Source organism: Parambassis ranga, chromosome 22, assembly GCF_900634625.1.
Source record: "Parambassis ranga chromosome 22, fParRan2.1, whole genome shotgun sequence".
Lineage (NCBI taxonomy): Eukaryota > Metazoa > Chordata > Actinopteri > Ambassidae > Parambassis > Parambassis ranga.
The window spans coordinates 16223067-16245134 of NC_041042.1; the positions used below are offsets into that span (position 1 = coordinate 16223067).

The 22068-nt window shown below is 43.7% G+C and overlaps 1 protein-coding gene across 4 annotated transcripts; it reads right to left on the reverse strand.

Annotated features, from left to right (window-relative positions):
* Positions 1 to 713: 713 nt before the first annotated feature.
* On the reverse strand, positions 714 to 21922 carry map4k5 (mitogen-activated protein kinase kinase kinase kinase 5). Of its 4 annotated transcripts, XM_028395742.1 has the most exons (35): positions 21519 to 21922; positions 20940 to 21176; positions 18077 to 18134; positions 15427 to 15517; positions 14655 to 14719; positions 14512 to 14567; positions 14384 to 14431; positions 13755 to 13797; positions 13587 to 13659; positions 13107 to 13238; positions 12891 to 12953; positions 12728 to 12809; positions 12174 to 12290; positions 11589 to 11667; positions 10994 to 11065; positions 10000 to 10058; positions 9817 to 9884; positions 8965 to 9009; positions 8843 to 8885; positions 8556 to 8766; positions 8277 to 8362; positions 7945 to 7986; positions 7636 to 7720; positions 7476 to 7555; positions 6086 to 6146; positions 5606 to 5608; positions 5285 to 5399; positions 5074 to 5132; positions 4888 to 4991; positions 4632 to 4809; positions 4483 to 4551; positions 4271 to 4363; positions 4101 to 4171; positions 2520 to 2575; positions 714 to 1475 (listed from the first exon to the last, which is right to left on the reverse strand). In XM_028395742.1, the coding sequence occupies exons 2-35, from the start codon at positions 21045 to 21047 to the stop codon at positions 1388 to 1390; spliced, it is 2703 nt and encodes a 900-aa protein (XP_028251543.1). In that variant the 5' UTR covers positions 21048 to 21176; positions 21519 to 21922; the 3' UTR covers positions 714 to 1387. The 4 variants fall into 4 exon arrangements, with proteins under 4 accessions (XP_028251543.1, XP_028251545.1, XP_028251544.1 ...); XM_028395744.1 differs by lacking the exon at positions 10994 to 11065; XM_028395743.1 differs by lacking the exon at positions 5606 to 5608.
* Positions 21923 to 22068: the final 146 nt, after the last annotated feature.

Below are 22068 nucleotides of genomic sequence, written 5' to 3' on the forward strand. Positions count from 1 at the left end.
AATAAAACACAACAAGTAGTCATCAGGCTTTAGAAGAGCAAATGTATGCATTAAGCACATTTTAAAGTCACATTTCTTTGCCCATTCTAAGTATTCCCTTGTTGTAAACGCCTCATTTCTTGCAGTACATAATATTTCTGTATTTTTTTTATTTATTGCATTACGCACCATTCAGTCACTTGCTCTTCTGACTTTATTTTGAAAGTAAGTGTTACCTGCCTTCCTCTTCTATCCACTGACTCTCCAGCTGAGCAGCTTCACACACATTACTTTCCTTTCCACCCTGGTCCCCATAGGAACAGCAGACTTACACCTCCAGGGACAAAGAGCAGGACTCCTGAAGGATTTCACACCTGAGAGACACTTCAGAAATCATGGAGATAAATAAACGGCCAGGTAAAAGTCCTGAATGACACAATGAGCTAAAAACAGAGAACTCAGAGTGCCTGGTCGCTCTGAGACCAATTAGAGCTGGCTTGTCAAGTCAGAGGAACGGCAGCCTAAAGAGGGGAATAATGGAAAATAACACTCACTCATCTTCTGTTATTCCCTCCAAGAGACTCATCTCCTGCCACGTCACTTAAGTCTCACAACACACACAAACATTTTCCATTCATGTCATCATGTTAACAACAGATTTTTTTATTACAAAAAAAGAGTTTACATTAAAACATTTTGCAAAGGGAACGCAGAGATGTTAATAAAACCCAGCATTGTCCCTCATTTTGTCATTTTATTTTAAATAAAAAAAAATGTACAAAAGTGCTTACATGGTGCAAATAATAAGAAGTAAAAGATCTATAAAAGAGGAGGGTAATGAAAGAAAAACATGTACATTATATCCAAGGTCTACAAATGCAGCAGAGCAGGAGATGCAACTATATTACATAGCAGTAAAAATAAACCCCAAGCTGCTCAGGAACTAGGTAGTTAATCCTCACACAGCGGACTCTGTCAAAATTACTGAAGATGAGGTTAATAAATATTGCTTTAAATAACCCACACAGGGTTAATCTGATCTATTAGTTAAATCTCTGTTTGCCACTGGCAGCGATTATGAGTGACAGACAGTAACAACACCACCAATCTCCCATTGTGTCCTAATACAATCACAATTCTTGTGAATTAATGGCACTTTTTTTTGTCAATAATACCTCTAGATAACGTATTTGTAACTCACAGTACAGAGAAGTAAGAAAAACACTATGTAACAACCTCCTGCTGGTTAACAGTCTCCTCTTTATACCACGCACAGCTACAGTCGACATCCTGCTGGTGTAAAGGCTACACATTAATCCACACTGACCTGCAGACACGCTCCCAATAACTGTTTCAAACCTTTCTCCCAAAAAAAAAATGAGACGTCTCATCCGGTTCTTTAAAAGGATCAGTAACTGTTCTCGTGACCTGCTAAAATGTACAGGTTGCTCTGGGCTGTGGGGTTGTCGGTCGGCCGGCTTTCCAGAACCACCACCCTGAGAGATAAAACACAGGAGCAGCAATCAGAACGGAGGCCTGATGGAACTGATGAGACAAACAGTTGCTTCAACTGTAGAGAGACGCCACAGACGCCCTGTAAGACGGCATATATACGATTGTATATCCCACACTGACACACAGTGAGTGGTTTGATTGACAAGGACATTAACACTGAGCCTAGTTTAGGCAGATGTGACATGTGACGTCTTATTTAAATTAAAATCATAAATCAAACAGAAACTTCTTCACTTTTTTCAGCTTTTATGCTAAGCTACGCTAACTGTCTCCTGCTTCTAGCCCCACATGCGACCTGTAGATAGTGGTATTGTATAATGTTTTATAATAAACAACATAACATGTATCAGACCGGCTGGTCAGTTTCTGTCATCAGCATTGTGTAGCTGAGTCGTTTCACTACACTCAGCGTACCGACTCGTGCATGTTAAATGTCAGGTAAATGACAGATCAGGATGGCAGCGTGTGCATTTTCTGATCTCGTGGCAGTGACAGGAGAACAGGGGAGCTGAGCCTACGCTGTCCGTTCCATCAGATGAAATTACAGAGGTGCAGAGACACTCAAACCAGGCTGGCAGTGCCCAGGCGGCGGTGAATAAAACATGGAGGGGGGGGGCTGGGCAGCGAGAGGACTGGCTCCTGTGCCACGGACAGATAGTGGCACTGCGGGCTTGGAAGATTGCCCTGCACCGAGCACACTCTGTTCTGTTTCTGTGCGTGAGTCGTACTGCTGTCTCAGTACCTGAAAAGGTGCAAGAGCTGAGAGCTGTGGACTGAAAACACAGCAGGCGAGCAGGTTAGCTGCTGCTTTCCAGGTAAGAGGAAAAACACAGAGGCCTGAGGGAGGACCGTTATCATCTTTAGGGGCAGCTTTCATGGAAATCACAAGGTGAATAAATTTGAATTAGAACCAAGAGCAGTGATGGTGAAAAGAGAGAGGGGAGAGGGAAATCCTTTGAGACAGTTGTGTCCCTGATCACTCATGTGCACGAATGTAGCTGAAGTGTAAACATCTCTGCACCAACCTGTCAGATCCGAGGAGGCGGAAGACTCTGCTCGGATCAGAAATCTCCTGGGTCACCTAGAAATAAAAGAACAAGTGTTTTTACCTACAAAGATGAGAAGAAAAGCACCAAAACCTTCACATGGACATGTATGAAAAACTTGGATTCAAGCTACTTTAACTGCTTATCTTTCTGCACACTGTGCCAATCAAGCAGTGTACATACATAAAAACGTATAATAATTAACATGAAATAAGATAAAAATAAGATAAATAAGATAAAATAAGGTCAAGTAAACAAGGTAAATAATGTAATCTAAGAGTAAGGCTATAAATTGACATGACATTACAGACATACAATGAACAGAACAGGACATGAGTGGTGGTTGTAAGGCAAACTAGACCCTGATATGAAAGTGTAACAGGATCGGTGAGGTGGTACTGGTGGTAATAAAGTGTCAATAAAGTCTATTCAAAGAAGACAACTTAGTGAGGAAAATATGTTCAGTTGTCTTTATATTGCAGCAGTTTCAGACAACAGCACAGTGACAGTAAGTAAAAATTAAATTTCTATCAAACAAATAATTGATCAGAATTTCTGAATTATGGGCTAAATTCAGGCTGCACATTAACTCAAGGTATCGGAATGAACGGCACGTTTACACTTGCATTGGTTCTCAGTGCTGTCTCCAGGGGACACGTTGTGTTACCGTGTACCTGGACGTCCAGCTCTCCTGCTCTTCTCACAAGATGTAGCCTGACACTCTCCAGTGTCAAAGACAAGGCCCTCCCTACATCCACAAACACACACATCACGTGTTGACGTGTCATGAAAAACTTGTCGACAGATGTGAGATAGTCGGTGGGTGACACCTGCTAGGTGTAAGTCCTTGGCCTCAGGAGAGATCCGATCTGTTTAAGCCTAAACGAGAACACGCTCTCGGGTGTTCGGAGGAGCACCCACCGGGGCGAGCACGGATCAACAGCCTCGCCCCCCTTGAATGCCTTCGCTTTTCAGAGGAATCATAACGAGACAAAGGCTGAATTATTTAGAGCTGCTCCCTGTTGTGTGACGGGGTTCGCTTATGATTGAGCATGAATTTTGCATGGCCGCTGCCATTTCAAAAATCCTTGCTATGGTCGAACGGTCAAGCCGGGCTGGGCGCAGACTTTGCAAACAGACCTTCGGTTTCATCCGAGTGCCGCGGGACAACGTCTGACACGGCTGTCTTTTGAAAAGGGAGGCCCCTCTCGCTGTATCACTTTTCATAAAACAGAACGCTTCACCTCCCGGCGATCTCTTGAACTTTTATTGTACTGCTGCGTGCGACTCGTGATCGGCTATACATGGAATCCCTGCGTGAAAGGTGGACAAATTCATTACCTCGGCCGGAGCACAAAGACACTTTGTCTGGCTTCACCTGAGGGTTAATCTCCTCGGATCATCGACAGCATGTAGCTACACGTATGAAAAGGCCAGGACTTAAGGTCTTTGTTGACAAGAGACGGAGGTGTTTGTTCATGTGTACGGCAAACAAGACTGCATTCAGTCATCATGTCAAAAACTGAATACATGCAGCTTTTCTTAGCGGTGATATTTTACCTCGTTGGACTTGAAGCTCTTTCCCTGCATGCCATGTTTCCAGAAGGCCAGCACGCTGTCCTGAAGGCACACTGTGACAGAGGTCATATGTGTGATTTTTTGAGGAACTGCTTGATTAATCCCAAATTTACCATTTTACCACATGAGGAGAAGAGTGTCTGAAAGCGTACCAACAGATTCGATGCAGAAGTCAAAGCTGAGCTCAGAAGCCAGCTTCTTGTTGGACTTGAGTCGGCCCTGGAGATTCACAATCTTCAAATTTTCTGTGGAGAAGATTTGATATGAACTGATTTATGCTGCACATATATATATACTATACTATACTATATATATATTATATATATATAAAAAACAAACACATGATCCATCTTGCTGTACTTACGGTCCAAACACACCAACACTGTGTCTCTCTCCAGCTGGGTGACATGGATCGCATCCACCTGCTGATTACCTGTTCGGAGGATCAAAAGTTCAATTCTCCCCCTCCTCCTCATAATGGACCAGAGAGTCCAGTTTTCACATTTGACTCACTTGTTCCCATTTCTGTGAACCAGGAGGAGCAGGAGTTGAGGTTGATCGTCTCAAAGCGGACCACCTGGCCCGGCTCGGTGCCCTGGCTGATGGCCACACACACCAGAGGATACTCCTGCTCGGGGACCACCAGCATCTCAAACACCTTGAGCGGACTGGGAAGAGGGAAGTCAAAGTGCTGCAAGAGACAGATGATGATGATTAATACAAGCAGAAAAACATAAGCAGTAAAAGTATAAGGAAATAACAGCCTCACCTTGATGAGCATAAACCTCTGCATAGGCTCATACCACTGCAACAGGACGATCCCAGACTGAAGAGCTCCACACAGGTACTTGTGGCCTGTGTATGGGTTTCTCACTAGGAAACAGACAACAGTACAAAAAGGATGTGATATGATAAAAGACCAGAGTGTGGTTGTGAGGGGGAAGAACACACTCACCGATGCAGCACTTGTGACAGCCCTTTGTGTCGGGAATCTTCGTCGTCAAGGCAAATCTCCTGTGGAGAGAAACAGTCAAGTCTTTAAAGAGGCTGTGACGTCAAGAAACAGGGAAGCTGGCCAGCAGGTCTCCAACAAAAAGAGGCAACACGTTCAAAGCTAGAACCGTACCACGAAGGGAGCAGTTAAACTCCAGGCCAGCTGATCTCACCTGGGCAAAATTTTATCCGGGAACCGGTGAGTCTGGAACTGAGCGGCCAGGCCGGGCTTCTTCAGCTGCTCAAACAGGCCGATGAGATTGTGGGAGTACAGCTGGAAGGTTTTCCCTACAGCAGAAAAACAATTCACTCATCACCATTAAGAACAAAGGAGTGTCATAAATGGGTGAGCTTATTTAAACATGACTAAATCCTGGAAGCCATTTTCACATGTAGAAAGGTTAGATGTGAACAGGAGTTTAAAAAAAAAAAAAAAAACGAAGTGCGATGACGATGATGATGATGATGGTGGTGGTGATGTGACGCATGATTACCTTCTGATGAAGCCAGTTAGTAGAATATCAAATCAAGCCAGGCGAGAGGAGGGTGGACAGTGTCCAAGGGAAGAGGAGAAGAGAACAGAGGTTAAGTATACCAGGAGGCAAACAGCTGAAGGTAAAACCGAAAGTAGACCTCGGACTTTGTAATCCCATCCTCAACCGTTAAGCCGAGAAAGGGATAGGGCTCTGGAATGGCCAAATGAATACAGTTTGGCTTCACATAGTGTATTTGTCTTAAATAATCTACATCTGCTTTTGAAAGCTAAATATATATATATGTCTCTCTGTGAATTCAGATGCGTCTCGGTGCTACAAGGTTGCAGCTCTTGACAAAAACACAACGGTTATTTCAGGTCTGAAGACGTGGTGTGATTGTGATGCCTTCAGGGGCAGCCAGATAACGCGGGACAAAGAAGCAGCAGGTAATGACAGTAGCCGGTGAAGCAAGGAGGTAGTGATAAGTCCAGGACTTACCAGATAAAGACATCAGGTTGTTGTTGATAACGTACAGCCACGTGCACTTCCTGGGGAAGAGCTAAACAGGGAATAAAACAAAAGCAAAGAAATGAAGTTCACAGGTCAACTTTAGGTAAGAACAGCAGGTCCGCCAAGTTTGCTGCCCACCACAAGTAATCCCAAAGAATTTAAGCTAATGTTCTCTAGGTAGTCCCTGTATTTAGGTTGTTAGAATCCAACTACATTTACCAAACGCACTTCCTTAACCTTAAATAAGAAACATGGTGAGTGAAAGTATAAACACATATGAAGAGGCGTGTAGTCTGAAGCTGGATCCATACTCCACAAGAACAAAGAACTTTCTTCTCACTCCCTGAGAAGCGTGTGTGCAGAACTCCTCATACGGCCCTCCCACACAGCGCACGTCACACACAAAAGGTTGACAATGCAATTGTAATGAAATTGTGAGCACAGTCGTGGTTACCTGGCCTAACGAGCTGATAATGTTCAGGGAAGAGGGCGCACAGCATGACAATAGATAGAAGATCAGTGTAGCTGACTGTAGCAGACCTCTGCTCTGTTAATTCTGTGAACGTGTGGATGACTGTCTGCAATAATACATCCCGTCTCCCGGTGTTTAATGTGCGCGAGCCGCTGTAACGCCGTGATCAATACTGGGATTCGTTTTTATCGCCACCTTTTGGACAGACGCTCTCCTCTGTGCGCCGTGTTTCTCCTTCCAGGAGCTGTTTGACAGCAGCTCATCTAAACTGTCCAACTGTGCTTCCTCCTTCTGTCTGTGTGTTCTGCACCTGAAGAAGCTCGTGCACTTCACCACATTCATCACGCCAACTACATTCCGACCAATCACACAATTGTCCTCGCACACCACTGAGAGAAAAAGTTCTGCCTGGGTGTGTGTCTGCAAGAGCTGCAGAACAGGCGCTCCGAGAAGAAAGGTCTTTGTTCTCGTGGAGTATGGATCCAGCTTTAGTCTAAAACGCAGTGTCGGGTCAGTATTTACATGCAGAAAACCCTCCTAGAGAGCATTTTTGAGCTGTGGCTGGCATGAACGTGACCCTATCAGACACTTACAGGGGAGAATATCAACAATCATCTGTGTCATTCTGCAGCAGGGACACCAATGGGTTAACATTTAGTCACACACAGTGAGATTTGTGCATGCAGAACAGAGGTAGTAGCTGTGAAGAGCACACTGGCCTGTGCAGTCATATCACAAGCATGTGCCTGGACCAGTTTCACGGTTATGAAATGTGTCATGTGGACTTAAAAAGCTAACTGAAGACAGCAGGTCTCCAGAAACTCAAGCAGCTAAAATTAGCACACTGCCTACAGCTGCTAACATCTGTTCATGATAGACGTCGAACTGATAGTTGTGGGCTGATACCTGCTCCATCGTGGCTTCATGCAGCTCGTTAAGGTTCAGCGTGTAGATGCCATCCTCCGTGCCAAAGATGAGGTACTGATCTAGAAGGAGAACAATCGAATCAATTTCAAGTTCTGGCTCTTTTTAGTCATGTGCCTGGTGCTTTCTGCACCGTTTGTACCTTTGGTGTCCGGATGAATCCACGATGTGGCACAGTTGATCTTCAATGGACAGCCATCAAACACTTTAGAGAAACAGGCTCCCATCTGCAACAACAAAAAGAGGCAGGCAGCCTCTGGCTCAGTGAAAGAGCTAAAATGTCAGCCAAGGTTTAATGAGCTGGAGCAGAGCTGAGCCGCAGAGCAGAAAGCTCCCTGGACCCCAAATGTCTACAGAATGTACAGCAACAGCTCAGACGAGAGTTTAATAACAGTGTCCATGAAACCGGGTCAGCTTGGACTGTGAGGGGCAATGAAAATGATTCACTCACCAGCACTTTGGGAGTGGGTGGCAGGCCATTGATAGCTGGTTTCTGAGGGGGAGCAGAGGAAGCGAAAACCATAAGACACCATAGATGTGAGACGACACAGGAACCACAATTATTTTAAATTGAGCTCCCTAATTTAGCTCAACAATAAGCCAAACAATAAACAACACAGGCTGGTATTTGTGTGTTTCCTTTCACTGAATCTCCCTCTCAGCACTTGGATACAGCAAAGGAAAAACATCATATTTGTGGTTTTAGTGCGAGGTTGGCCAGAGCCGCAGCACAAATCAAATATATTTTATCCTACAACACAATGAAATGTGTAATGAGCTCACAGGGAATTCCTTCTTCTCCTTCCGGTGTGGCCGGTTGGGCAGTGGTTTGGGACTGCCGCCATTTACGCTGCCTTCTGAATCATTATCTGTCAGAAAAAAACCCCGCCATTAATTAACAAAAATGATCAACACGTCGTTTTCATCAGGCTCTCTTACCTTTACATTCAGATTTAACGAGAGCTTGCAAAAATGAAATAAGTGACCCGATTATTTCAAGGGGGCACTAACAAACAGACACACACAGAAAAACAAACAAAACAACAAAATGCTGAGACGCACCAGGATCAGAGGCGTGCGACAAAAGGCCGGGACTGCTGACACTGGCTGAGAGGAAATCTGGAGAGGAGTGATCCAGCTTGTTGCCCTGCTCGGGTGTGCTCTGTCTGCGGGACGCCTGGCTGGGTCCGTTCTCAGAGTTAGGGAACCTCCGTACTGTCAGAGACTTTTCATCATTAAGGCCGATTTCCTCTGACGAGCTGTTCAGTCGTGGCTGTGAGGAAAAGAAATGACAACAGTTTAATGAGCTATGAATAAAGTGCAAAATATTTTCTATTATCCAGTCTTACCTTTGGAGGCAGAGGAGGAGGAACACCTGGCTTAAGAGTTGACCTGAAAAAGAAACAACATGCAAATTACAGCAATGACTGCCTTTGATTTGTTGGAGGAATCTGAATTTACAGACACTCACAGCTCTACTTCTTCAAAGGCATCTTCCAGATGAGTGATGTGTCCCCTGCAGGACACAAACATAGAGATATAAGATAAGATTTATCATGGTGAACATGTTTATGTACAATCCCACTTTATAATTACTGAGATGAGCTGAAATAAGACCAGTAAACTACATTCAGAATGATAAATGTAGCCTCAATAAAGCCAATGAGACATCTATCAGTGGTTCACTTAACATTACAGCATAGAGGGGTATCATTCAAGTGAATGGGGTGTCAGGGGAGGTGATATGTGAAGCTGACTGCAGGAAGGGTGGTGGCCAGGAGTGAGAGGTGGATTGGATGAGTACTACAGCACACACACACAGTGTTAGTGTTACCGTTGGAACAATTCATCCTCAACGCTTTTGAGAAGGCTCCTTTGAGAGGGACAAGAGACCGACAGCCAAAAGAGGACAGGAAAAGAAAAACAGTCAAAGCATACGGACAAGTGTGAAGGGAGATTAACCCCCTGAACCCCTCCAAAAATGAGAATAATAACTGAATTTAGCCATGATAGTGAGGTGAAAAGTGAGCCTGCTGTGACTATAAACAGGATGTGACAGAAACACCTTGAGGTTCAGAGGGTTAAAAAAAACAAAGTGACATTTCAGTCTGCTGAAGGAGGAGAGTGAGTTTGCGTACAGGCACAGATTAGGAACAGTAAATCAGGTGGTTAATGCCAGACACAGTGAGACATGTTTCTACAGAACAGGTTAAAAAATATACAGCGACTTGATTTCATCTAATATAGACCAGGTAAAGGGTGACAGAAAGAGCGAGTGGGGAAAATAGAAGCAGTTCCCATGACAACAGTTTCCATGGACTACCTGGTGGTTATCCCTCCCTCTGCAAAGGGACTCCAGGGGGACGGGAAGTCATTATCTTTGCTGACATCCTGTGGAAAGGTGGACATAAATAGATGTTTAAACATCTGCATTTTTTTCCAGACTTTTATTTTTGCCGTCCACATAAATAAAAAGTTAAAAGTGATTAAACTGAGTGATAATCACCATCTCAGAGTGAGCCTCAGTTTCCTTCCAGAGCGGTGGTTCAAACTGGAGCTTGTCGACTGCAGAGAACACACATTGGATGTTGATTTGTGATCTTGCACACACCTTTGACACTAGAGGGCATCAGCACCCAACACGTGAAGACACACAACCTTTGGGGAGTCTAAGTGCATTAGTAGCAGGAATCTTGGAAAAAACACACACACACACACTTCTGAGTTACCATAAAACCCCGAATAGGAATGAATCAACTGTTTCTCCAATACCTGCCAAAACACCACAGAGATCTGCTGATTTATGAGGCTGCTCTTTAAATGTTTGGTCTGGAGCCTGAAGACGAGCTGGTCATCAATAAGAAAAACACAGATTGCACTTGACACTGACCAGAGCTGCTCACTTTTCTTTTTTTTGGGGGGGGGGGGGGGGGGGGGGGGTACACAGAAGGATGACAAATACATCATGGAAGAGATTTCACTCCGTTTAGATTTTGAGGTCACATTCTGTCAAACGCTTGATCCAATACAGAAGACTGGTTCGGTGTCCAGCATAAACACGACACGATCCTGCTGCTAATCAGGAAGGTGGAACGAATCAGCCGACCTGCCAATAAATACCTCCGCATAATCAGCTTCTCATTAACAAAGAATCTTTGTACTAAAGAATTCAGAGCACATTTTTATTCCCGAAGAAAAGGTATGCTGATAATGCAGAGGTGGGATTTATGGAACCGGAGTTTGAGAATATTTGACATGTTAGGCTCTGATTAGTTAAAAGTCAGTCCAAAAATCTCACGACGCCTGGATGATTCAGCCCTAAATCAAGTTAAAGCACAGTTAAGTATCCACCTGATGCAGACAGACACACCTTATTAGTGCCACTTAAATCTCAAACTCAATGTTCTGTAGCGCTGCAATGTTAACCTGTTTCTCAGGTCAGTGTTTTAGTAGTGAGCGCAGGAATTAGACACACACCGTCTCACTACGCTGTCACTAACCTGCATCCCCCCTGTGTCCCTCAGTGAAGCTAGGACTTGAGAGTTCCCCTCCTTGGTCTGTTCCATTGTTTGCTTCATGTAGAAGGGAAGGTCAGATAATGGTGAGAATTTTTTTTTTGTAGATAAAAACCAAACAGGAAACACAAACAAGCACAATGAAGCACATCACTAGAGACGACACAGATCTAAAAATGCTTCTGACACAAAAGCCACAACGCAGCTCCGTCTACAACAACACAAAAACAGCTTCCCTGAAGGGTTGCAAAATATGAAATTTACACAACTGTGTCCTCAGGAAACCTCAATGACCCTTCAGACAAGCCTTTTCACATTTATGCTACACAGAAGCTTTATGGACGTTACTACATCCACATTCTCATGGATTCAGTGAATCCCCGGGCTATTATTACGCACACTACCACAAGCTGTGGTCTGGAAAAGTGCCCGGAATTAGCGGGATGACCCTCAGACAAGCCCGCAGGACCTCTATCAACCTAAACAGCCAGGTGGACCGACACAGCGACCAATGACAGGACAGATGCAGAGGACAGGGGTGGGTGTAGTGACTGGGGGTTTGGGCTTTTTGTTCACTTACAGTCAATCTCTGAGCGCGTCCTCTCCGATCTGCCGTGTTTGTTGGTGGAGCGGATGGTGTGTCTGACGGCAGAGAGGGGCTGAAATAAACAGACGCAGATTTATTGTGTTATATTTGAGTTATCTACAGAAACACGTGCTTATGCTTGCAAGTAAAGTTTAAGGGGAGCTGAGAGCTGCTTTTCTTGTGCATCGTCACATTATCATGCATCCCAGAGGCTGTTTGTTTGCAACAAGCTCTATTGCTCGTAGTCAATAGCCTTCAGGGTTTTTTTTTTTCCTTCTCTCACTCTTCGTGGCCAAGACAGAGCTACTGCTGTCAGGCGGGGGGAAGAAAAGCACAATGGTCTTTAAAAAAACAAGGCAGTGGTACCACCTCTTTGGCTGCCACATAGATGTGATGTTGATTCCAGTTGGAATAATAATGTCAATGGAGAGAATCAAGAAGAGGGGGGAGGAGGAGGAAGATTTAGTGGGGAGCACTAAAAGAGTGGGAGTCAAACAACCACAAACAGTCAGTCCATCTATATTCTTGATCGTGGCATGTACATTTTCCACCACTGTGTGAGCTGGAATCAGGCTTTACCTCAAGGTCATCGTCGTCCACTTCGCTGTAATGCTGGTGGTTGTCCGGGTTGTTCATCTTATCTAGAAGGTCGACAGCGAGCCTCCTCGTCAAACCCGTCTGGGACACAAACACATGCTGGAAGGAAATTAAAAAAATGTGATTACAAGGGTCATAGGAGTCTTAAAAACTGTGTGTATTCATCTTCATGGTACAGGAACACTGAGTGTGAAAGAGTGAATTGTGTTTATAGTTTGATCGGGATCTAAAAATCAAAAACAGGTGCGAACCAAACGAGCTCAAGCGCCCTTAGGAAGGTTTAATAAATATGTAATCACTGAACACTGAGTGGTTCAAGGCCAGAAACTGACTGTAAGCCAAGTGAGCTAGACGTCCAGCCAAACCACACAGGAGCTCAGAATGCCAAAGGAGGTCAGCTGTATTTGGACACAATGACAGCTTCTGGTTGTTTGTCAGGCCTTTTTTCAGATAGCGATACTATTCTTTATTTAAAAAAAAAAAATTTTTATTATTATTATTATTATTTAAAATTATTATTTAAAAAGATTTATTACCGACAGAAGTTTTTCCGCTGTGGGCCGCTTCTTTGGATTCTTTGTTAGAGACACTTTGACAAAGTTATGGAAGGCAGCAGACCTGGAAGACAAAATAAGACCAAGCTTTAAAGCATCATTTCACAACCCTACAACAGCAGACTGATCACTCTGAGGTACTCACCATTTGTTTTTGTCTTTTAGCTTCGGAGGCTGGAAGCTACTCTTTGACATCAGAAACAGGGCCCTAGGGAAGAGGGAAAAAGACAAATACTAAAGAAATATACTGAAGAAATGAAGAAGCCCTCCAATGTGTATAAGACAGGACGGCCATTTAAGAAATCAAAAGACGTGAAGCAAGATTAACAACCATACACTGCACAACGGTGTAAAAACATGCCTCATTGGATGCAGGTCAAACATCGGAGGCTGAAGCTCAGCCAGCTCGATGGACGTGATGCCAACAGCCCAGATATCACACAGCTGGTTGTACCCGCCGTTCTTCTCCACCGCTGCGACTTCTGGAGCCATCCTAAAAGACGTCAGGACAACGAATCAGTGGCAGTTCAAACATAAGGAAGAAAGGATGGTTAGCTGCAATCTGACAGTGTGTTTAAGAGGTGAGAGACAGAAGAAAGAGGCCAAACTTTTATAAGTGTGTAAGTTGGGAAAGTTTATTTAAGGTCTAATAAACTACAACTTTGAGCTTGCTCTCTACTCCTGTCTCCATGGAGACACAGGACTTCATGCTGCTGTTAAAAATGAGTCCATGTGACTAAAAATGTGACAGTTCATAGGGTTAATCCACCCTGCCTTGCATAAGACAAAATAAACCTGTCAGAGGAACTGATGGCTTGTTCTCTGAGGGTGCCACACTCACCAATAAGGTGTTCCAATGAAGGACTTTCTCTTGGCAATGGTGGCTGTTATTTTGGCTGCCACTCCGAAGTCAGCTGTAACGAGGATTGACGGAGCTTTTCAGGTTATGTAACGAACATACGACTAAAAGTGACCCAAGGAGTTCACGTCCTTAGGAAGAGGAACTTACCTAACTTCACATCACCGTTGTCTGTTAGGAGGATGTTGGCACCCTGTTAATGAAGCCCAAACATATTTATTTTACTTTCAGAAACTGAATACTAGTGGACATCATGTTGTGCTGAGCCCGGTAACATCTGGTTTGGCTGAAGCGTTAACCCCTGGTCTGTAAGTGATTTAACTCTGTGTAAACTCTTTGACAGTTGCACTGACAGTGTTTCTGTTGGCTGTGACTGACAGTTTCTCTAGTGGCATCCTGCGGTGAGAGCAGAGGAAACAGGAAGTGCTCGCTGCGTAGAGCTGAGAAAAGATAATCGGTCCAGCCCTGACCTTTATGATAACACACAAAAAGGAGGCTCCAGCCTCTTTTGTGTGTGTGTGTGTGTGTGCCTCAAGCACAATGCAACAACTTTACACAGAAACTGCAACAAGTGGCACCAGCGGTCACATAAGTGAGAACATCTGACGCTGCTCTTTTTTTTTTTTGTCTCACTTCAGTTCACACCTCTGCCACATCAGAGAAGTCAGGACTGCATGAGGGCCTCAGGCTGCTGCAGCAGCATTAAGTCATACTTCTGCTTGTCTTTACTGCTTCTGTGTTTGGCTAAAGCAAACATAAGAGAAAATAAAACACGACACCTTAATGTCACGATGCATCTTGCCCTTGGTGTGAAGATATCCCAAACCCTGGAAAGGAAACGGATGTGTTTATGAAACCTGCAGCTGAAGCGACACGCTCTTTAAGATTGATTGAAAAGTAAAATCACCTGTATGGTCTCTCTGCAGACATACGCAATCTGAAGCTCTGACAGAGGTCCGGTCACTGTAGCGACACAATTCAATTGATGATTATAGGATAAGGGAGGCAGACAAGTAGCGGTATGTCTAAAGCGAGAAAAAACAATCTCACCATGATAGATGTCCTGCAGAGATCCTCCCCCACAGTACTCCATACATATCCAAAGTTTCTCCCGACTATACAAAGCAGACAAAACAACCACATTAGAAACAGTTGTGCAAGGTAACTATAAAGCATGCAGCTATGTAACCAGATATGTCATTGATCAACAAAAGCTTTCCGATGTCTACGTGGCTACAGGAGTCCCAGCTTGTGCAGCAGAGCAGCAATGACAGCAGTGATTTGTAACGACAGAGATAAGACAGGACAGCATGCTTCAAATCTATTTTAGGTATAAAGAAGAAATAACCCTGTGATTCTACCAGCACCATTAAATCCAGTTTATAATGATTGGTGGGACAGTGGGTTGCAAGATGCCTGCTGTGATAAGACAGCCTTTTAAAACAGTTCAGAGGCTCATATTCCAGTTAAACCTGCTGGAAGTCGGAGGCATGTGTGGGAGGGTCGGGCCGACTTCCTCTAAGATACCAGCCACACAGGACACAAACTCCATTAAAACACAAGAGCAGCATCCTGAAGGGCCTCGTCAGCACCAGCTGAAGCGTTTGAGTCATACTTTCACACACCGGTGTGTGACTCACTCATTAAATACATTGTGTGAGTTTCGGGCAGCGGCCTGCTAGATCGCTTTAACAGCTGCATACGAATTCCATGAAAGTTAATACCTATAGTAGAACTGGCTGAGAAGAGAAGAGAAGAGACGAGAAGGAGAAAACATCGAGTGCGAGAAGACAAAGCCAGAGTATTTTGAGCTGGCTCTTACCAGAGGTAGCTCCCAAAGTAGGCCACAATATTGTGGTGCATGCATTCCTTCACCATGAAGATTTCCTGCTGAATGATGGAAAAGTCATCCCCTGGAAACACAGAGAGAGAAATCGCACATGGACAAAAAATTATTTTCTGCAAAGGGAGTTGCTTTGAGAAATGTGTGCAGGCATAAGATTGAAATGATCTGAAATAATTTGTTGGTCTTCAACTTTAAGGAAATCTTTCCCTTTGGTTTACCACTGAAACAGTTGCCCCATAAATACAGTAGACTATAGAACAGCCAATAAGATCAAAAGGAACATTTTGTACTTTTAATATTTGTGTGGTAGGTATAGGCCGATTTCCAGACTGCTTTCCAGTTCAGCGTGCACTCTTAACACATCCAACCAGTAGGAAGTTAAAAGAGAAAAATATGCAAGCCCAGCTGCTCCCAATTGTGCAAAGACACACAGCCCTGGAATACATTAAGGGAGGAGGTTAAAATCTACCAGACTCTGCCAGCTCCAGCGCTCTATCAACAGACTGTCATCAGAGGCAACGGTCCAGATTAAAGCTCATTTAATGGAGCCACTGTGTGCCAAGAAGCATTAAGATCCAAACAGCAGGCTGCACATTAGTGTTGGTGGAAATTACCGACAGGAAACCAATTTCTTCTTCTGTGTCAAGGTGGCACAATAAACACAGGCCTTTTTTTTTTTCGTGGTATAATTCATAGTATAAAGAGGTATTTGTTTCACTTTCTAGACCACGAAGGCTCTTTATCAAGCATAAACTGTTTATACTAAACTCCTGTACTGTTTCTCCTGTTTCTGCCTCACGTGAATTAAAACCTGGACTGGAATGCTAAGACCTATGCAACCCACAAAGAGAACACCAGTAAATCTCCATATGCTTAGGAGGAAAACGTATCACTGTATCAGGTGGCATCACAAGACTCCTGAAGAGTAACGATCAGATGATTTATCCTATCTGAAATAACAGGCTGACGTGGTTATTTATCAATTTAACACAACACTTCCTTTCATCCTGACATGTGGGATCCTCAATACATTCAGGTTACGTCACTGGTTTCATTTAGTCAGGAGTGAGGCAGCTACACACAGACAGACAGAGGCAAGCTGCCATGTTGTTTAAGTGCGTCTCTATCGTATACAGGTGGGTGGGTTTATCGACCTAGGGAGAACTAACACTGATCACAGAACAGATTCACACAGCCACACAGAGTACAGTGTCAGTAACTCTGAGCTTGGTATGGGGACAAACTAAATACAAGTCTCCCCACAACCTTCTCCTTTTGGTGTGCTGAGGCCTAAGAGCGTAGCCACTTCCTCTCAGACTGAGCGCTTCCCTGTGCTGCTCTGAACATACACATTCTCCCTCCTCACGTCAAGTCTTGACCGACGCCACACCACGATGATTTCAGGTTTTTGTATATGTTCTGTCACAACAGCTTTAAAAAAAACTAAATGAAAACCCTTGTACATGGGAAAGAAACCTTCTAATGAGAGCCGGCAGGAGTTTGGCACAAACAAAAATCAGAACCTTAAAAGGAACAGAGGATCACAAGGTGTTAAAAAGCCCTCAGAAAACATGGTCAGTAAAACCAACACTAGTTTGGCTCATAGATTATCTGATAAACAAGCTTCCTAACCACAGTCAGAGGCCGTCAGCCCTCCTCTGTCCTTTCTCTCTCTTCATACTATCGTCACTCTTTCTGGTCAAACCTGTTTGATTGCATGGTCCACCCTAAAGCTGTTTACCTCAAGCACAGAGAGGAGTGACTCATGCAAAAGCTGGGGTTAAAATAAAGTCCTCCTTAAACAGGATGGTAGGGGCTGGGTGGTTAAAAAATAAAAAAAGGGATAAAGCAATATGATCAGTGTTTAGAGCTGTGCACTGTTGTCGTACATGTAAAGAAACATGGGATTATTTTTGACTGGATAATCTTTCTGGTTCAGCTGCTCCAAACCATTTAACTTGGCTGCACATACTTGACCCAACTGCACAGCACATCGGAGAGCCTGCATTTACAAATTTTATTCTTAAGAGTCGTGACAGCGAGCAAAGCTATCCCCCCCTCTGATCTTCTAACACTGTAATCCTCCCTCCTCCAATACTCCTGCAGAATATGTCTGTCTTATATTTAAGCTCAAGACCTCTACGGCCACAGCATATCTTAATCCAATCCTTCTGAGCTTGCACATTAAAGACTGGAACAGGTTGATTGTTGAGGGGTGTAAACTTTGGACAATCACTGGTCCCACAGGCAGCATGTAGCACTGAGGGCGATGAATGAAAGAGAAAACAAACACATGTGAATCTCTTCCTTCACTGGCTGGTAATCAGCTGAACTCTGTCTGGTTGCTGGTGGTACAAAGCCCTAATCCCACTAATCTGGATCGCACCTACTCCGTCACTAGGTCAGCGTTAACACAGACCACGAGCAGAAACAACGTCTCCACACACACACACACAACCTCAGGTCAGAATACGAGACTTTTTTAGCTAATTTGTGGCCACGAATAAAGCTCGTCATTTCACATTAGGACATATGAAACTATGTAAATATAAACAGGGTGTATTGTCTATGGTATATTAAGTTTTTTTTGTTTTTGCATGTCTTGTTTTTTTCCTACCACTCTCACCTGGTTCCAACTTTATGATCTTCACAGCAGCAAGCTCTCCTGTTTGAATGTTTCGAGCCTGAAAGACAACAACACAGCTGTTAGCAAAGCTAAAACATGTTTATTAAAAGAAGAAGAAGGCACACTTTTCACTGGGATAGTGAGTCAAACACAGGAGGAGTTGCTGGCATTATTATTATTACTACTATTATTAGTAGAAGTAGAAGTATTATATTGACACATCTAGAAATAGATAAAGTCAGCACAGACTCACCGTCTTTACTGTATGCTGATCACTCATGCTTAGTGTGAAGTCTCAACCTCCATTAAAGGAAATCCTGACTCACAATGTTACATCTGTAGTTACAACTGATTTCTTTACTATTATTACTATACTAAATTTAAGTTAAAAAAGACAACAGAAAAATAATAATGAAAATATTAGGGCTATGAGCATTAAACTAATGAATGTCATCAGGATGATGGTGCCTCTTTTGAGTGCAATGTAGTGAAAATAATCACTCGTTAAAAGTCTGAATCGGTGCTTTTCTCCATTATATTTTCACACTACAACCTAAATTCCTTTTAAAGAAGAATGAGAGGTTATATATATATATATTTGAGAATTTCCAGAGACAAAGTAGGTTGAACACTGACTTCCAAATCCAGGTCAAGATGGGATGCTCTCTAATCCGTGGGAGTGAAGTGACGGGACAAGAAGCTAAATCAGCCGTAAACCATAAAACCCTCCAGCGTGGGCTACCTTTCAGCAGTGGTGAATTGCACATATAAACACTGAGCCACACAGAGCCTAAAATGTCTGCAGCTGATACCATACACAACAAGAAAGAAATAACGAATTTCAGACAGCAGGACAGCTGATCTACCGTTACACTCTCGACAGTTCAGCTTTGAGATATTTGTGCCCTTGCGCGTGTCGTTTACACTTCCTGAAGTAGCAAAAACCAACCTGAGAGTTGAAGCAGGAAAGGGGAAGTTATGAACACTGTTCACCTATGTGATGCAGCAGACAAGACGCCTGTAACAACAGTAGGCAACCTTTCACTGCATGAGTTTCAAAGAGACGAGATCAAACATCAGATCAACCACTAACATCAGGCAGAAAGAGAGGAAAACAGGTGTGTGTGATGTCTGCGCAGATCTAAGGTGAAGAGGAGAGGTAGGATGGAGGCCCACTTTCTAACGCTTTATCACAATCACTTGACCAATCATTGTTAATGAGTGTTCACCAGAATGCAGGACTGCTCAGTTCCTTGTTTGACATCCAAAGCAAACAGTAACCGAGGTATGAATAGTCTGTTGTAGTGCTATATTAACGCCTTAGCCACCTTTTGTCCACCACAGCAAACTCATGAGACACCATATCAAGGAATATAACAAGAAAATATCCCACTCTGCTGCATGCTCTATTTCAATTTTCTCTCTATTTTCAAAGCAATTTTTTAACACATTTCAAAAACCCTGGCGTTTAAAAGAAGGTATTTTCTGCTTCTGACCAGAAATGGTGGCCTGCATCTCTGCCCCACCACTACCTGCCGCTGTTGACGATTTGGTTTGTGTACACTACACAAAGTTGACCACAAACAGGTGCAGTGAAACCCCCAACGAGACACAGTGGTGTATACACGTGCAATGAATGCCCCTAAAACTGCCACATCCCCGAGTGCCCACAGTAGAATTTGAAGCTTGCACAAGCAGCTTATAATTCAGAATATTAGTGTTCACAGAAAGAATAGGTTATTATCAATATAATCAAATAATAAATCATTAAAGGTGAAGAATTCTGTGCATTTCACTAATTTGAGGTGTTTCCGCTGTCAGTGCGGTGCAGGACACACCCATAGTGAAACGCATGTTTAGACAGGGGCCTGATCGTATTTCAGCCCGCTGCAGCCAGCAGCCCTGTGAACTCTGGGAGAATACCAGGCGCAGCATTCCACCGGTGGCTTGTCTGGGGGGTGGGGGCTTGGCCACAGAGGCTTTGTACGGCCTGTGAGAGGCCATGACAGACCGGCTGCACTGTGGCGTCTAGATGAAATGGGTCATCTGTTTGTGTGTACGATACATGGATAAATAAGAAGAACGTCCTGGTTCAACTCTTTTGAGTAATAATGATAATGCAGAAAGTTTGAGGTTAATCTCATTTGTGGTATAAAACTGCAAGTCAACACTGTCAGACGAAATGGAGCAAATCAGCTTTTTGTGCAGTTAATCTACGAGACTTCAATGGTTGTAGGGACATTAAACATGATCTTGCCAAACGTGGAGAGTCCGAGCTTGGTAAAGGTGATGTTTAAGACAACAGCTGTCACCAGACGCTGAAAGCAAGTTAAGGTGGGGTTAATTTGTAAAGATTATCATTTTGTAGGCCGGCCTACAAAATGATAATCTATGTGTTTTCCTCGGCACTCTGTTCAGCAGTTCTACCTCTTCATCAACATCAAGAAAAAAGGTCCAAGAAGGGATCCATACCCTCCATGACTGCTGGACTTAGTGTGTAAGGGAACTGTATTGGAAACTAAATGTGCAAGATTTAGGTCATCTATGATCATTTAGAAAGGGAATGGTTCCTCTCTAGTTCTGCAGATGCATAACTTGAATACTAACACTGAGTTTCTGCTAATGCAGCCTGCACAACCAGGAAGCAATTCCAGCATCAAATGATGCAACTAAACAGCATGGTAAACCATCCACGTCCAATTAAATACAGAATTTGGCCAGCAATCAAAACCTGCTGTCAGATGTGTTTCCCACATGCTATGATCTCCCTTAAATTACACCGAGCAGCCATTGGGGATGAGGGTGAGTCGTGGTTATCTCCGGCTCTAATGACAGCCTGTGGGAACCAATAACTTCACTGTACCTTGTACACGTCTCCATATGTACCGCTTCCCACCCTCTGAATGAGCTCGAAGTCATGCTGAGGGTTCCTCCTCTGGATTTCACCGCTTGGCCGGGGGAAGATGTCCATGGTGGCTTGATCCAAAGGGGGGTCCTTTTACATTTAGTTAGATGGCTTGATCAAATCTGAAGTGGGGTGGTGGTGTGATGAAGAGCAAGTCAAGTGCTATTCAGACAGCCCTTCTCCGTGCTCCATGTCCTGATATGAAAGAAAAACAAAGTTTGTGGAAAGGAAAAGGGGAAGCATTTAATCTTTAAAGTCATTAACAGCAGTAATAAAGCAGGGGTGGTTACGGCTTTTATGATGACATCTGTCATGTCCGCAACAACAACTGTAAATGTTTATCTGACCTTCTATAAACTGCTACCGACAAGCCACTTTAAACTACAGTAGCTAAATATACATTAGCATGACCACTGTGGTCATTCCAGCAAATAGCCAGAGCCACTTAGAAGCTTAGCATCCAGGCGAGTCGGCTAATGCTAGCTAACTAGCAAACTTAGCTTCGGGTCTGGTTTGTAACTTCCAACTTCTGCGTACCTTTCACAACACAAACATCACGGAGGAGCACGGCTTGCATTTTAAGTCTTGTCCGGACCTTCGAGTGTGTTGCTGGCGTCGAATAATCGCGCAGAAAAAGAGAAGCAGAGCTCCTTTGTTATCGAGGAAACTGTAGTAAACTTCAGTCGCTGCTGTTCACTGCGTCTCCGTCAGTGTAGCAGCGAGAACAGACGTTAGTCCACTTCAGTCCCAGCAAAAATGACTGCACTAACTTCTGTCCTTGACGTGTCATTTCCTCCTGCTGACAGTTTTACACACGCGTCCGATTCATGTGCAGAAAATGTTACGTTAAAGTACATAAATGATGTAATAATCCAGAATTTATTAGAGGAAAAAGCTCCCGTGAAAGCAACAGTGTGCAGCTAATCTCTGTGTGTGTGGAGTCAGGCAGGACTCTGGTGCTGCGTTCAGGAGCGTCGCGGAACATCTAAACGCAAAACAGGAAAAACAATCCAACCCCCGAAAAATGTACGAAATATAGAATTATGACCACAAAGTATTTGACTTAAGATTTAAATACATGATTGTT

Coding starts and splice junctions, on each gene's coding strand:
- map4k5 (XM_028395742.1), bottom strand. CDS start 21,047: ATGGACATCTTCCCCCGGCCAAGCGGTGAAATCCAGAGGAGGAACCCT. Junction 15,518..18,076: donor GATCATAAAGTTGGAACCAG/GTGAGAGTGGTA, acceptor CTGTGTTTCCAG/GGGATGACTTTTCCATCATT. Junction 4,992..5,073: donor CTGTCACAAGTGCTGCATCG/GTGAGTGTGTTC, acceptor TCTGTTTCCTAG/TGAGAAACCCATACACAGGC.